Source organism: Geotrypetes seraphini, chromosome 4 (genome assembly GCF_902459505.1).
Source record: "Geotrypetes seraphini chromosome 4, aGeoSer1.1, whole genome shotgun sequence".
In the NCBI taxonomy this organism is placed as follows: domain Eukaryota; kingdom Metazoa; phylum Chordata; class Amphibia; order Gymnophiona; family Dermophiidae; genus Geotrypetes; species Geotrypetes seraphini.
Genome location: NC_047087.1, coordinates 163,443,910 through 163,460,802, shown reverse-complemented (window position 1 = coordinate 163,460,802; position 16,893 = coordinate 163,443,910). Strand labels below are relative to the sequence as shown.

The window sequence follows — 16,893 nt, the reverse complement described above, 5'->3', positions numbered from 1 at the left end:
ACTGGACAATCTCTATCGAGTAATACCTATTCCAGGGTTCGACAAGTCTCAATTGCCCCATGAGTCCCTTCTTGTCGAATCCACCTTAAAAAAGACTCAGGGCTCCAGTGTCTATGCCTCTACCCCTCCTGGCAGAGAGGGTAAGACCATGGACAAGTTTGGCAAGAGGCTCTACCAGAATGCCATGCTGGCCAACAGGGCAAATAATTATTCATTCCATTTTTCATTTTACATTTGGTTCAGCAGCTGTCCGCCCTTCAGAAATACCTCCTGGAGCGCAAGGTTCCACTGTTCCAGCAGCACATCTCTGGCCTTCTTCAATTGCGCAAGTTTATGGTCCGCTCGATATACGACTCATTCGAGCTCACCTCCCGTGCCTCTGCCATGGCCGTAGCCATGCGCCGCCTGGCCTGGCTGAGAGTCTCCGACCTGGACATCAACCACCAGGATCGTCTAGCCAACGCCCCCTGTCTCGGGGATGAACTTTTTGGAGAGTCACTGGATTCCACCACCCAGAAACTCTCCGCCCATGAAACCAGGTGGGACACCCTGATAAAACCAAAGAAGAAGGCTCCACCTGCCCGTCCTTATCGACCTCAGTCGTCTTATCAGCGCAGGTTCTCAGCCAGGCCACTCAATCCGCCTCCTCAACAACCTCGGCGGCCCCGTCAACAACAGCACCATACCCAGGCTCGTTCTCAGGCCACTCAACCCTCCAAGCCTCTCCAGCCTGCTAAGCAATCCCAGCCCTTTTGACTCTTCTCTCCAGGGCATAGCCAGTCATCCACCCTCGCTACCTCTTCCACAACCAATCGGAGGTCGTCTCACCATATTCTCCAGCCGTTGGGAGGTCATCACATCGGACCAGTGGGTTCTCAACATCATCCGCCACGGCTACTCTCTCAACTTCCAGACTCTTCCATCAGACAACCCTCCCGTAGAGTCTGCTTCACACTCATCTCAAACCCCCCTCCTCCTGAGGGAGGTTCAATCCCTCCTCCTTCTCAATGCCATCGAAGAAGTACCTCCAGATCAAAGGGGTCAGGGATTCTACTCCCGCTACTTCCTGGTACCCAAAAAGACGGGAGACCTCCGTCCCATTCTCGATCTCAGGGACCTCAACAAGTGTCTGGTCAAGGAGAAGTTCAGAATGCTTTCCCTTGCCACGCTCTACCCTCTTCTTTCTCAACACGACTGGCTATGTTCCCTGGACCTCAAAGAGGCCTACACTCACATCGGTGTTACAGAATTTATTTTCATGATGGCCAACCATCCCCCCTCCCTCTTTGTTAGCTTGGAGGTCACCCATGTGTTAAGAATATGCTGCCTGCTTGTCCTGGGATAAAGCACAGTTACTTACCGTAACAGGTGTTATCCAGGGACAGCAGGCAGATATTCTTACGTCCCACCCACCTCCCCGGGTTGGCTTCTTAGCTGGCTTATCCTAACTGGGGACCACGCACTCCTCCGTCGGGCGGGAAGGCACTCGCGCACGCGCGGTGCGGCCAACTAGAAACTTCTAGTTAAAAAGGTCCGTACCGAGGGCTCCGTCGGTGACGTCACCCATGTGTTAAGAATATCTGCCTGCTGTCCCTGGATAACACCTGTTACGGTAAGTAACTGTGCTTTTCAGCTTCTTATGTACTATTATTAATTTCTTCTATTTTTCACCAATTTTCTTTGACTCTTGGATCCTAAGTTGAGGACTTGAGCATAAATAGTAAAAATTTGTTAACTTATGAGTTATATTTACTGTGTAATTGATATCTATTCTATTATTGCTTTCTGACAAGTGTAATACTTGAAATTTAAATTGAAAAATCAATAAAAGATTTAAGTATAAAGTAACAGTATACTAAGGTACGCTAGGGCTTTAACGTGCGGAATAGCGCGCGCTAGATCTTAACGCCAGCATTGAGTTGACGTTAGTTCTAGAAGCGTAGCGCGTGGTAATTTCTTGTGTGTGCTAAAAACGCTAGCACAGCTTAGTAAAAGGAGCCCTTAGTACTGTCCATACCAGGTTCTGTGGATAACGTGAGAACTAAAAAAAAAAACCCAAGAAACCAAAAGTTTCTATTTGATTGCTGTTGGTAATATTCCAATCAATATACCCCTTCGTATCTTGCCAGAAGACAAAATTTCCTGTCATGTGTCTTCTATAATACCATTAAAATATAAAGGACAGCAGATCAAGGAAGAAACACTCTTACTCTTTTTGCTCACCTGCCGTAATACTGTCATTCTCTTCCTCAGCAGGGAGAACTTCAGTATGTCTCATACGACAGCGACTCACATCTTGGATTCCAAAGCTCAGTACAGGGTGAGTAAGGAGAAATTCCGATATAGACGTAAAGAGGGCTCTGCCCTCATCCTGGCTCTGTAGGAGTTCCATGACATAAAGGACCTAGAAGGAAAATACTGAGAGAATTAGGGGAGTAAGGCCTTGTAACAATGAGAAGTAAGCCCAACATTTTAACCTAGAATCAGAAGTGTACCTAACAAACTAGTGACCATATCCTTTGAGAAACAATTCTGCTTTCCAAGCTGCATATTCTATACCTGAACACCACTTCCCCAGGAACCTCTCTCATTGTACTATGTGTAAAGTCTGTAAAATCCAAATGAAAATGAATACACACCCTGTAATTAAAACTATAAATCACTAATTTTTTGTAAAATTTTCAAATGTAATTCTTCAAATATATATGAAGAGTTATATTAAGAGGGGAGGAGCAATTCACCACACCTTGATTCCCCATGTGATTCAGCAACCTGCAGGATCATGGTACACCAGGTTGCTGAATTATTCTGCCTGTATACCACCTTGCAACCAGCATTATTCCTGTGGCCTGATGCTCCAGACCTAAAGACTCATCAGTATTGATGGGAGAAGTTTGTATTTGGGCAGGAGGAGAAAGGCAAACTCGTTCCTGCCCAATTCAATACATTTAGGAAAATGGCTCCCCTAGCAGTACTCTCACCCAACTACATGTTCCTTAACATGCCAGACTGGGTAGAAGCAATATGGCTTCACTCCCGCCTGAAGACATCCCCTCATCCCCTGACCATCAATGATTTTTTTTTTATTATTATTTTGACATTTATTGGTTTTCAAACATAATAAACATATCATACAACTAAAAACCTGGCTCTTCTCTAACATGTAATTTCTTTTCCCTTACTTTTCCACTCGATTTATAAACTTATGTAAACCTTTTCCTACCCTTTCTCATTTTTAAGTTCTTGTAAACCGTGCCTAGCTCTACTTCCGTGGAGATGATGCGGTATATAAACTTAAGGTTTAGTTTAGTTTATACAACTCAAAAAGAACACCATCCTTACTGTTACAAAATCAAATATCTAAATAAATCTGTATGGGAATATAACAGCTTCTACATTCCTCGCCAAGAAATACCCCCCTCCCCCATCTGCAAAGGACAAGCAACAGGATCATACATTCTCCTATTTTCATTGATTGCAAATAATATCCCCTATGTTTAGCCACATATAATTCCATTTTCCCCATCAATGATAGTTTCACTTTCCATTCACTCATATCAGGTACCAGGGACAGTTTCCAGTACGCAGCGATGAGGCATTTAATCGCCGCCAACCCCATAAACAAAATTCGGGTTTGCCAGATCGGGCCGGCGTGGGAGCCCTGCTCCGCCCCCCCCGATCCAGCAGGAGGACATTTTACATTAAAAAAGCCAGCGCACAGCACCAACACGAGCCAGCCAGATCGGGCCGGCGTGGGAGCCCTGCTCCGCCCCCCCCGATCCAGCCGGAGGACATTTTACATTAAAAAAGCCAGCGCACAGCACCAACACGAGCCAGCCAGATCGGGCCGGCGTGGGAGCCCTGCTCCGCCCCCCCCCCGATCCAGCAGGAGGACATTTTACATTAAAAAAGCCAGCGCACAGCACCAACACGAGCCAGCCAGATCGGGCCGGCGTGGGAGCCCTGCTCCGCCCCCCCCCCGATCCAGCAGGAGGACATTTTACATTAAAAAAGCCAGCGCACAGCACCAACACGAGCCAGCCAGATCGGGCCGGCGTGGGAGCCCTGCTCCGCCCCCCCCGATCCAGCAGGAGGACATTTTACATTAAAAAAGCCAGCGCACAGCACCAACACGAGCCAGCCAGATCGGGCCGGCGTGGGAGCCCTGCTCCGCCCCCCCCCCCCCCCCCCGATCCAGCAGGAGGACATTTTACATTAAAAAAGCCAGCGCACAGCACCAACACGAGCCAGCCAGATCGGGCCGGCGTGGGAGCCCTGCTCCGCCCCCCCCGATCCAGCAGGAGGACATTTTACATTAAAAAAGCCAGCGCACAGCACCAACACGAGCCAGCCAGATCGGGCCGGCGTGGGAGCCCTGCTCCGCCCCCCCCCGATCCAGCAGGAGGACATTTTACATTAAAAAAGCCAGCGCACAGCACCAACACGAGCCAGCCAGATCGGGCCGGCGTGGGAGCCCTGCTCCGCCCCCCCCGATCCAGCAGGAGGACATTTTACATTAAAAAAGCCAGCGCACAGCACCAACACGAGCCAGCCAGATCGGGCCGGCGTGGGAGCCCTGCTCCGCCCCCCCCCCCCCCGATCCAGCAGGAGGACATTTTACATTAAAAAAGCCAGCGCACAGCACCAACACGAGCCAGCCAGATCGGGCCGGCGTGGGAGCCCTGCTCCGCCCCCCCCCCGATCCAGCAGGAGGACATTTTACATTAAAAAAGCCAGCGCACAGCACCAACACGAGCCAGCCAGATCGGGCCGGCGTGGGAGCCCTGCCCCGCCCCCCCCCCCCCCGATCCAGCAGGAGGACATTTTACCTTAAAAAAGCCAGCGCACAGCACCAACACGAGCCAGCCAGATCGGGCCGGCGTGGGAGCCCTGTTCCGCCCCCCCCGATCCAGCAGGAGGACATTTTACATTAAAAAAGCCAGCGCACAGCACCAACACGAGCCAGCCAGATCGGGCCGGCGTGGGAGCCCTGCCCCGCCCCCCCCGATCCAGCAGGAGGACATTTTACATTAAAAAAGCCAGCGCACAGCACCAACACGAGCCAGCCAGATCGGGCCGGCGTGGGAGCCCTGCTCCGCCCCCCCCCGATCCAGCAGGAGGACATTTTACATTAAAAAAGCCAGCGCACAGCACCAACACGAGCCAGCCAGATCGGGCCGGCGTGGGAGCCCTGCTCCGCCCCCCCCCCCCGATCCAGCAGGAGGACATTTTACATTAAAAAAGCCAGCGCACAGCACCAACACGAGCCAGCCAGATCGGGCCGGCGTGGGAGCCCTGCTCCGCCCCCCCCGATCCAGCAGGAGGACATTTTACATTAAAAAAGCCAGCGCACAGCACCAACACGAGCCAGCCAGATCGGGCCGGCGTGGGAGCCCTGCTCCGCCCCCCCCCCCGATCCAGCAGGAGGACATTTTACATTAAAAAAGCCAGCGCACAGCACCAACACGAGCCAGCCAGATCGGGCCGGCGTGGGAGCCCTGCTCCGCCCCCCCCCGATCCAGCAGGAGGACATTTTACATTAAAAAAGCCAGCGCACAGCACCAACACGAGCCAGCCAGATCGGGCCGGCGTGGGAGCCCTGCTCCGCCCCCCCCCCCCGAACCAGCAGGAGGACATTTTACATTAAAAAAGCCAGCGCACAGCACCAACACGAGCCAGCCAGATCGGGCCGGCGTGGGAGCCCTGCTCCGCCCCCCCCCCGATCCAGCAGGAGGACATTTTACATTAAAAAAGCCAGCGCACAGCACCAACACGAGCCAGCCAGATCGGGCCGGCGTGGGAGCCCTGCTCCGCCCCCCCCCCCCCCCGATCCAGCAGGAGGACATTTTACATTAAAAAAGCCAGCGCACAGCACCAACACGAGCCAGCCAGATCGGGCCGGCGTGGGAGCCCTGTTCCGCCCCCCCCGATCCAGCAGGAGGACATTTTACATTAAAAAAGCCAGCGCACAGCACCAACACGAGCCAGCCAGATCGGGCCGGCGTGGGAGCCCTGCTCCGCCCCCCCCGATCCAGCAGGAGGACATTTTACATTAAAAAAGCCAGCGCACAGCACCAACACGAGCCAGCCAGATCGGGCCAGCGTGGGAGCCCTGCTCCGCCCCCCCCCGACCCAGCAGGAGGACATTTTACATTAAAAAAGCCAGCGCACAGCACCAACACGAGCCAGCCAGATCGGGCCGGCGTGGGAGCCCTGCTCCGCCCCCCCGATCCAGCAGGAGGACATTTTACCTTAAAAAAGCCAGCGCACAGCACCAACACGAGCCAGCCAGATCGGGCCGGCGTGGGAGCCCTGCTCCGCCCCCCCCCCCCCCGATCCAGCAGGAGGACATTTTACTTTAAAAAAGCCAGCGCACAGCACCAACACGAGCCAGCCAGATCGGGCCGGCGTGGGAGCCCTGCTCCGCCCCCCCCGATCCAGCAGGAGGACATTTTACATTAAAAAAGCCAGCGCACAGCACCAACACGAGCCAGCCAGATCGGGCCGGCGTGGGAGCCCTGCTCCGCCCCCCCCCGATCCAGCAGGAGGACATTTTACATTAAAAAAGCCAGCGCACAGCACCAACACGAGCCAGCCAGATCGGGCCGGCGTGGGAGCCCTGCTCCGCCCCCCCCGATCCAGCAGGAGGACATTTTACATTAAAAAAGCCAGCGCACAGCACCAACACGAGCCAGCCAGATCGGGCCGGCGTGGGAGCCCTGCTCCGCCCCCCCCCCCCCCGATCCAGCAGGAGGACATTTTACATTAAAAAAGCCAGCGCACAGCACCAACACGAGCCAGCCAGAGCGGGCCGGCGTGGGAGCCCTGCTCCGCCCCCCCCCCGATCCAGCAGGAGGACATTTTACATTAAAAAAGCCAGCGCACAGCACCAACACGAGCCAGCCAGATCGGGCCGGCGTGGGAGCCCTGCTCCGCCCCCCCCCCCCGATCCAGCAGGAGGACATTTTACATTAAAAAAGCCAGCGCACAGCACCAACACGAGCCAGCCAGATCGGGCCGGCGTGGGAGCCCTGTTCCGCCCCCCCCGATCCAGCAGGAGGACATTTTACATTAAAAAAGCCAGCGCACAGCACCAACACGAGCCAGCCAGATCGGGCCGGCGTGGGAGCCCTGCTCCGCCCCCCCCGATCCAGCAGGAGGACATTTTACATTAAAAAAGCCAGCGCACAGCACCAACACGAGCCAGCCAGATCGGGCCGGCGTGGGAGCCCTGCTCCGCCCCCCCCCGATCCAGCAGGAGGACATTTTACATTAAAAAAGCCAGCGCACAGCACCAACACGAGCCAGCCAGATCGGGCCGGCGTGGGAGCCCTGCTCCGCCCCCCCCCCCCCGATCCAGCAGGAGGACATTTTACATTAAAAAAGCCAGCGCACAGCACCAACACGAGCCAGCCAGATCGGGCCGGCGTGGGAGCCCTGCTCCGCCCCCCCCGATCCAGCAGGAGGACATTTTACATTAAAAAAGCCAGCGCACAGCACCAACACGAGCCAGCCAGATCGGGCCGGCGTGGGAGCCCTGCTCCGCCCCCCCCCCGATCCAGCAGGAGGACATTTTACATTAAAAAAGCCAGCGCACAGCACCAACACGAGCCAGCCAGATCGGGCCGGCGTGGGAGCCCTGCTCCGCCCCCCCCGATCCAGCAGGAGGACATTTTACATTAAAAAAGCCAGCGCACAGCACCAACACGAGCCAGCCAGATCGGGCCGGCGTGGGAGCCCTGCTCCGCCCCCCCCCCCCCGATCCAGCAGGAGGACATTTTACATTAAAAAAGCCAGCGCACAGCACCAACACGAGCCAGCCAGATCGGGCCGGCGTGGGAGCCCTGCTCCGCCCCCCCCCCGATCCAGCAGGAGGACATTTTACATTAAAAAAGCCAGCGCACAGCACCAACACGAGCCAGCCAGATCGGGCCGGCGTGGGAGCCCTGCTCCGCCCCCCCCCCCCGATCCAGCAGGAGGACATTTTACATTAAAAAAGCCAGCGCACAGCACCAACACGAGCCAGCCAGATCGGGCCGGCGTGGGAGCCCTGTTCCGCCCCCCCCGATCCAGCAGGAGGACATTTTACATTAAAAAAGCCAGCGCACAGCACCAACACGAGCCAGCCAGATCGGGCCGGCGTGGGAGCCCTGCTCCGCCCCCCCCGATCCAGCAGGAGGACATTTTACATTAAAAAAGCCAGCGCACAGCACCAACACGAGCCAGCCAGATCGGGCCAGCGTGGGAGCCCTGCTCCGCCCCCCCCCGATCCAGCAGGAGGACATTTTACATTAAAAAAGCCAGCGCGCAGCACCAACACGAGCCAGCCAGATCGGGCCGGCGTGGGAGCCCTGCTCCGCCCCCCCCGATCCAGCAGGAGGACATTTTACATTAAAAAAGCCAGCGCACAGCACCAACACGAGCCAGCCAGATCGGGCCGGCGTGGGAGCCCTGTTCCGCCCCCCCCGATCCAGCAGGAGGACATTTTACATTAAAAAAGCCAGCGCACAGCACCAACACGAGCCAGCCAGATCGGGCCGGCGTGGGAGCCCTGCTCCGCCCCCCCCGATCCAGCAGGAGGACATTTTACATTAAAAAAGCCAGCGCACAGCACCAACACGAGCCAGCCAGATCGGGCCGGCGTGGGAGCCCTGCTCCGCCCCCCCCCCGATCCAGCAGGAGGACATTTTACATTAAAAAAGCCGTTCGGCGTGCCGACGAAGGCGCACGACAAAGGCGCCTGCGCCTTAGTGAGCGCCTTCGTGAAGCACCGAGGGAAGCACTAGCGAGGAACACCTACGCCCCAAAGACCGCTCCACTGGATCACCTGCCGACTACCAATACAAGGTAAGGAGCGAAAAAATCCGCTCCTCCCCCCCCCTCACAGCACGGAAAAACACCACACCACTCAAACCGTACACAGTCCTACTATAATATATTCACAACCCTGCAAATGTATTATTGATAAAGACAGGTAACCTACGTGTACAAAAACCAACAAAATCAACACCAGAAGGACTTCAACAACCAGCAAACATGAAGCTCCTACTAATCCTACTGATATATTTGCTATGCAATAATGTTAAAAATGTTATATCACTCTATCCAAAGCCTCACTCTGCTCACGAACCTGACACACCCACTAGGCTCCTAATTAACCAACAGGATGAAAGAGTAAATCATATTAATATAATCACAAGCAACAATAGACCCCGCCGTACCTTCAAAAAAAGACCAAGAGAGATAAAACTCATCAAAAGCACTGCACCCACCACACCCATCACAACTACCTCCATTCCCTGCGCCTACCTCAACACAAGATCAGTAAGGAACAAAGCTTTCCTAATCAAAGACTGGATCGAACGCAAGAAGCTAGCCTGCCTCTTTCTAACAGAAACATGGCTACTGTCCGAAGAAGATCCAATACTAAACGACCTAATACCGGATAACTACAAAATCCACATGTTAAATCGTGAAGACCGTAGAGGGGGAGGACTAGCAGTCATTCTCAAGGAAGAACTCAAACTTAAATTAGTAGACTCCAGGATAACCAACCAACTGGAAATACTAACTTGCAAAATTAGCAACAAAGACCTAGAAGAGTACCTCTCCTGCATTCTATTTTATGTACCACCAAAATGCTGGCCAAAGGCCAAAGAAGACCTCTTTGAATTCATCCTACATAACTCAATCACTCCATCCTACAATATTATAGCAGGAGACGTAAACCTACACTTAGAGAATGAGGACAACCCTGACGCAAACGAGCTTAAACACTTCCTATCCTCACTCAACTACATTCTCCCTTCACCCACACAAACCCATGAAAAAGGTCACCAGCTTGATTTGGTAGCTATGTCCTCAAAAGAAATCCCAAACCCCGCTATTTCCATATCGAACGGCATCTGGAACCACGACATCTGGTCCGACCATTTCACCTATTACTTCAATTTAAACTGGAACCAACCAAAAGAAAAACCTCACCCAAAGATAAGAAAAGAACATCTTACAAGGGGCCACATCAACCCAGAAGAATACTGGGCCCACTATGAAGCGCTCGAGGAGACAAACGAAGAGGGTGAATTCTGGGAACAATGGGCAAAAACAAGCACAACCATCCTAGACAAAATAGCCCCTAAACGAAACAGAACAAACCGATCAAACAAATACAATAACTGGTTCGACTCGGAATTACTAATAATGAAACAATCAACACGAAGACTAGAACGGATCTGGAAAAGATCAAACGATAAGACTGACAGGAACAATTGGAGATCAAACGTAAAAGAATATAAACAACTGATAAAAGAAAAAAGGAAAACATTCTACTCATCCATAATACAAATATCCAACACAAGTCCAAAAGGAATTAACACTCACGAATTGTTCAATCTAGTTAAAAATCTATTCGATACCACACGCCACAGACGATCCACGCTCGACAACAAACTCCCAACAGCAGACGATCTAGCACAACACTTTGACTCAAAAATTGTGAACCTAAGGAACAACTGCCCAACAAAAAACACAGATGAACAGCAAATAGCCAACCTACATGAAAATGAAACACCAGTTGACATGTTTTGGAACTCCTTTCAGGACCCAGAATGGAATAACTTCACAAAACTCTATCACAAATACACTAAATCAAACTGCATCCTAGACCCCTGTCCTCCCAACATAATGAAAGCAGCCCCATTAGACTTTAAAATAACACTATGGACTCACATATCTAACAATTTCAAAAACGGAAAATTCCCATCAAAAAATGGTCACATCATAATCACCCCAATTCCAAAAAATCACAAACTACCTCTAACATCAGCAACTAACTATAGACCAGTAGCATCCATCCCATTTTTCGTAAAAATAATGGAAGGTTTAGTACAAATCCAACTGATGAACTACCTAGATAAGTTCTCGCTGTTACATGAAACCCAATCAGGCTTCAGACCGCTGTTTAGCACGGAGACGGTGATCGCAGCGATCCTAGATTACATACGCAACCTATTCAGCAAAGGCCACAAAGCCTTAGTCATGCAATTCGACATGAGCTCGGCCTTCGACTTGGTAGACCACGAAAAATTACTACAATGCCTAGACGCAATCGGCATCGGAGGCGAGGTGCTGGACTGGTTTCGAGGATTCCTTACGACCCGCACCTATCAAGTACGCTCCAATTGTAACCTCTCCAAAATATGGAGAAATCCATCAGGCGTTCCACAGGGGTCCCCACTATCCCCACTACTCTTCAACGTCTACATAGCCTCACTGGGTACGCAGCTGACACAGCGAGGAGTAAAAGTATTTAGTTATGCAGACGACTTCACAATCATTATCCCGTTTAATACATCGCCCTCCGAAATCACCCCAACAGCAACTGAAGCACTAAACATGATGGAACAATGGACCACAGACTTCAAACTGAAGCTCAATTCAGAGAAAACTAAATTCTTTATAGCCTCGCCACAGGCACATAACACGACAAAATCACTACACATTAACAATCTTAAATACCCTATTCAACCAACGATGAAGGTCCTGGGAGTAATGCTGGACCAAGGTCTAACCATGAAAGACCATATAGACTCCCTAATCAAAAAAGGGTTTTTCACCCTCTGGAAACTCAGGTCTATTAAGGCTTACTTCCACACTTCAACCTTCAGAATTCTAGTACAATCCCTTATACTAAGCCACCTGGATTATTGCAACATCACCCATCTGACAATCCCCCAGAAGCAAATGCAAAGACTACAACTCATACAAAACGCAGCAGTCAGGATGATTTTTGGGTTGAAGAAGTACGACCACATAACCCCTTCCTACAGACTCCTACACTGGCTGCCGATGAAGGCACGCACGAAGTTCAAGCTAGGAAGTCTCTGTTTCAAGGTATTAAACGGTCTAGCCCCTAAATACATCACAGACCTCTTCTCATTCCCAACCAACAGACATGAAAGAAAAACACACCTGAAATTTGTCTCCCCACCGGCTAGAGGGTGTAAATATAAGAGATACCATCAACAACTATTATCGTACCAAGCAGCCACATGGGGCAAAGACTTAGAAAAACTAATTGCATCTACAACCAATTATGGTGAATTTAGGAAACACCTAAAAACATACCTGTTCTTGAAATACTTAGATAACGAACCAGAACATCAGCCCCCTTTATAATACCACAACATACCCAAATCGTTAAATTATAAACCCCAACCCAATCACCAATCATGAACACTATATTCAATTTAAGGAACATTTCTAATCATGTGTAAGCAGCACGGCACACAAACTGCTGTTAATATTTATTAATGTTGGAACTACCAGATGTACAATGCTATACCCTTTAAATCCGCTGTATGTACAGTCTCTCTTTATTGTAACTACAGTTTATCTATATTGTAACTACAGTTTCTCTATATTGTAAACCACTTCTCTTTATTGTAAACCGCCTAGAAGTCGCAAGATAGTTGGCGGTATATAAAAATAAAGTTATTATTATTATTATTATTATCTAGTCTCACAAATATTAGACATCCCCAGTAGGCATGCTTGGGGAGTAACAGGAACAGGAATCCCCAACATTAGCGACAAAGACCCCATCACAGCCTGTCAACAAGGGACTAACACTGAGCACTCCCACCAGATATGCAAAAAGGTGCCCACATAGTACTGGGTAAAGCTTTGGATTCTCGCCCAGAAATAGCTAAGAAGAAGAAAAAAAAAAAAAATTTAAATTGAATCAGGTTGGGCAGACTGGATGGACCATTCGGGTCTTTATCTGCTGTCATCTACTATGTTACTATGTTACTATGACACTGCCAACAGGTAGCCAACGATTGAGGATACATCCTATGAAGCCTCTCTGGGGTATAATACCACCTACTCAATATCTTATAGGCATGCTCCTGTATAAGTGCACAAGTGGACGCTCTGTCCACCTCCCCACATATAAGCTCCCACTCTTTAGCTGTAAAGGAACAGTGTTGGTCCCTCTCCCAATGACTTTGAAAACCAAATTTCGGTGTCACCCTTCCCCTTAAATATTGATAAATTATAGAGATAGGCCTGGGCACTCTTTGTAAAGTCCCCCACAGTTGTTCTAATTGTTCAGCCTCAACTAAAGAAATCTTATCCCATCCTCTAGCAGACATAAAGTGCTTCACCTGAAGATAGGCCAAATAGTCCCCAGCCCTCACCCACTGAAGATGTTGTAAAGCCTCAAAAGATACCATGGTCCCCGATCTCAATAAATCTTGAAATTGAAGCAGCCCTATTCGTTCCCACCTCTCAAAAACAGGATTGGTTTTACCCACTCCGAATTGGGGTTCCTCCCTCAAGGATGCTAAAGTGGAAGTCACCCGCCCATTATTGCATTCTTGTTTAGTTCTAACCCATAGTTTAATCAAGTGTAAAATATAAGGATTATTAGTCTCCAACTCCCACTGTTGGACAGTCTGAGAAGACCAGAGCTTAGCAGCCAATCATCCCTGGGGCACAATGAACTGCTCCAACTGAAGACCCCACTTGTGGGAGCCCAGGTCCCACTCCAATAACATCCGCAACTGCGCCGCCTGATAGTACCAATAAAGGTTCGGAACCCCTTTTCCACCCCTAGCTCGATCCGCCCACATCACCCGCTGTGAAATTCTGGGTGCTCTATTCTGCCAAATAAATTTCTGAAATTCCACTTGTAGCATCTTAAACGTCCAGGGTGGTATGGGAATTGGCAAAGTGACCATCAATGATTTTAAAGGTATTCTCTACAGGGAGTGGGTAACCCTGCTCTGCAGGCTTGAAAGCATCAGGCTTTGACTTTGCAGACCCAATGCTCTCAAGCATGAATTAACCCCATCAAAAAGCTGGGGTTATTTTACTGTACTTTTTGAGCCCTTACATATCTTGCACTGAATCACTGCAAGTCATGTTTGTTTGTTTTAAATTCTTTATTAATTTAAAAAAAATAACACAAAGTGCAACAGAATATACAAACAATTGATACAATAGACAGCACATATATCTATCAAATAATAATATAAGTACATATCACCCCTAATCCCTCCCTGGATATGTGTGAAACTCATTCAGAAATTAAAGGTGATCAGTATTTACGAAATTTCGTTAATGGGTCCCAAGTATCTTTAAATTTTTTATACTGTCCCAATTGTTCCGAGTTCATTCGCTCAAATCTATAAAATTGACACAGGATTTCCCATCAAAAGTTATGATTTTTTCTGTACTAGTTTTTCCAATTTTTTGTAATTAGCTGCATAGCAACTCTTGTCATAATAAGAAGTAACCTATTCTTGCTTGCACTAATTGAACTCTTTAGGTGTTAATAAAGTTCCAAATAACACTATAACATAGGACAATGAAAGCAAAGCATCCAAAATCATGTTGATTTTACCCCATATAGACCTCCAAAAATTGAGTATCAAGGGACAATAGAACAACAGATGATCCAGTGTCCTTATTTCAAGGTGACAGTGCCAGCATCTATTAGACTTTGAACTATCTAACTTTTACAAACGAACAGGGATCCAGAAAATTCTATACAACAGAAAAAAAACAAGTTTGTCTCATAAATGCTGATGCTGTACATCTCATCCTCTAAGTCCAAATCCGTGGCCATTGAATAGCAGAAATCTGATGCTTTATCTCAATGCCCCAAATGTCTTTCAGACTAGTTTTAGGTTTCTTATTCAAATATTCAGATATTAATTTATACCACTTGGCGGCCTGATGCCCTAGCAAATCTGTCTGGAAACAGAGGCCTGGCAAGCTATACTGATTTTTTAAATTTCGCCAATCAGGGAACCCTTTCTGAATGGCCTGTTTCAACTGCAACCATTTATAAGATTGAGACTTTGAGATACCGAATGATTGTTGCAGTTGTAATAAATTTAGCATTTTCCTATTGGAGATCACATCATAGTAACATAGTAAAATAGTAGATGACGGCAGATAAACACCCGAATGGTCCATCCAGTCTGCCCAACCTGATTCAATTTAAATATATATATATATTTTTTTCTTCTTAGCTATTTCTGGGCAAGAATCCAAAGCTTTACCCGGTACTGTGCTTGGGTTCCAACTGCCGAAATCTCTGTTAAGACTTACTCCAGCCCATCTACACCCTCCCAGCCATTGAAGCCCTCCCCAGCCCATCCTCCACCAAACGGCCATACACAGACACAGACCGTGCACGTCTGCCCAGTACTGGCCTAGTTCAATATTTAATATTATTTTCTGATTCTAAATCTTCTGTGTTCATCCCACGCTTCTTTGAACTCAGTCACAGTTTTACTCTCCACCACCTCTCTCGGGAGCGTATTCCAGGCATCCACTACCCTCTCCATAAAGTAGAATTTCCTAACATTGCCCCTGAATCTGCCACCCCTCATCCAAAGTACGTATGCCTGCCTGCAACATTTCCAGAGGAATTTAGACTCGCCAATTTGTATCTTGGAGTTTAACCATAGAGATTGACACGTGGATTGTTGTATTGGAGTAGGTGTTAAATTATTAATAAATTTTAATGTATCACAGGTGAAAAAAAAATAATACTATTGTCCTTGTATATTCAAGGCCAGTGTTTTTCAACCTTTTTACACCCGTGGACCGTCAGAAATAAAATAATTATTTTGTGGACCGGCAAACTACTAGGACTAAAATTTAAAAACCCCGTTTCCGCCCCATCTCCGCAAGCTCGGTCCCCGCAAATCATTTGATCCCATCCACACAAGCCTCAGTTATGATTTTATATTGAATGTATTTTATTAAAGTATAAAAAGAAACAATATTCTGTACAATTGTCATTTTATAAATACAAATAATACAGAGCAAGGATCAACAAAACACCTGTCTCCCCTCCCCTTCACATATATCCCCTCTACTATCAAGAAAATTGAACAAGCCAAATTATTACAGAATACTACACAGAAATATCATGCTAACAGAATACTGCAGTCACACATGACAGGAATAGTTTTAGGGGAGTGCAACTAGGGCAACTGCCCCCTGGTCAGAGAGCGCCCTAAGCCAACTGGAAGCTAAAGAAGCACTGGCTGGGTTTTGCAGTCCCCAGTTATGTCTAACACCAGCTCTAGCAGGATATATATTTCAAATCTGATATATTCTAATCACAAAATAGAAATAAAATCTTTTTTTTCTACCTTTTCTCATCTCTGGTTTCTGCTTTCATCTTCTTTTCACTCTCTGCCTTCTCTGTCTCTTCAATCCAGCATCTGCCCCTTCTATCCACTGTCTGTCCTCTCCCCCTTCCATATGGTATCTGTGTTCTTTCTATGCCCCTCTCCATCCAGCCTGCACCCCCTCTCTCCTTTTTACATAATTCATTCCAGTTTCACTGCTCTCTTCATTTTTATCTCTCCTACATCAGATACATCGTTGTCCCTCTCTGCTTATTTTTCTGCTGACCCCTTCCCATCATCAATCTCTCTACTTTCTCATGCCCTTCTCTCCCCTTCCCCTCCTCTAATCTCCCTGCCAGCTGTTTCCTTCCTTTTTTCCTTCTCCCTTCCTTCCTCCTCCTGCCAAGCAGTAACTCTCTTCCTTTCCTTCTCCCCCTCAGCAGTATCTCTCCTTCTCTTTCCCTCCAGGTCTAGTAGCAGCTGCCCCTTTTTTCCCCTTGCCCAGCAGCTTCCCAGACTCCTTTCCCTCCTCCCCTCCCAGCAGCACCTCTCCTTCTCCCTCCCTCCAGGTCCAGTAGCAGCTGTCCCTTTTTCTCCCTTGCCCAGCAGCTTCCCAGACTCCTTTCCCTCCTCCCCTCCCAGCAGCATCTCTCCTTCTCCCTCTCCAGGTCCAGTAGCAGCTGTCCCTTTTTTTTACCATTCCCAGCAGCTTCCCAGCCTCTAACAGTGGCTTTCTCCC

At 48.9% G+C, this 16,893-nt stretch overlaps 1 protein-coding gene across 4 annotated transcripts in view; it reads right to left on the bottom strand.

Annotated features, from left to right (window-relative positions):
* Positions 1-16,893, bottom strand: part of EDC4 (enhancer of mRNA decapping 4) — a 1,195,251-nt gene that overhangs the window by 683,962 nt on the left and 494,396 nt on the right. For all 4 annotated transcript variants that reach the window (XM_033940763.1, XM_033940759.1, XM_033940760.1 and 1 more), the window contains exon 12: positions 2,224-2,404. In XM_033940763.1, coding sequence (XP_033796654.1) covers positions 2,224-2,404 — 181 coding nt within the window. The remainder of the gene's footprint in view (positions 1-2,223; positions 2,405-16,893) is intronic.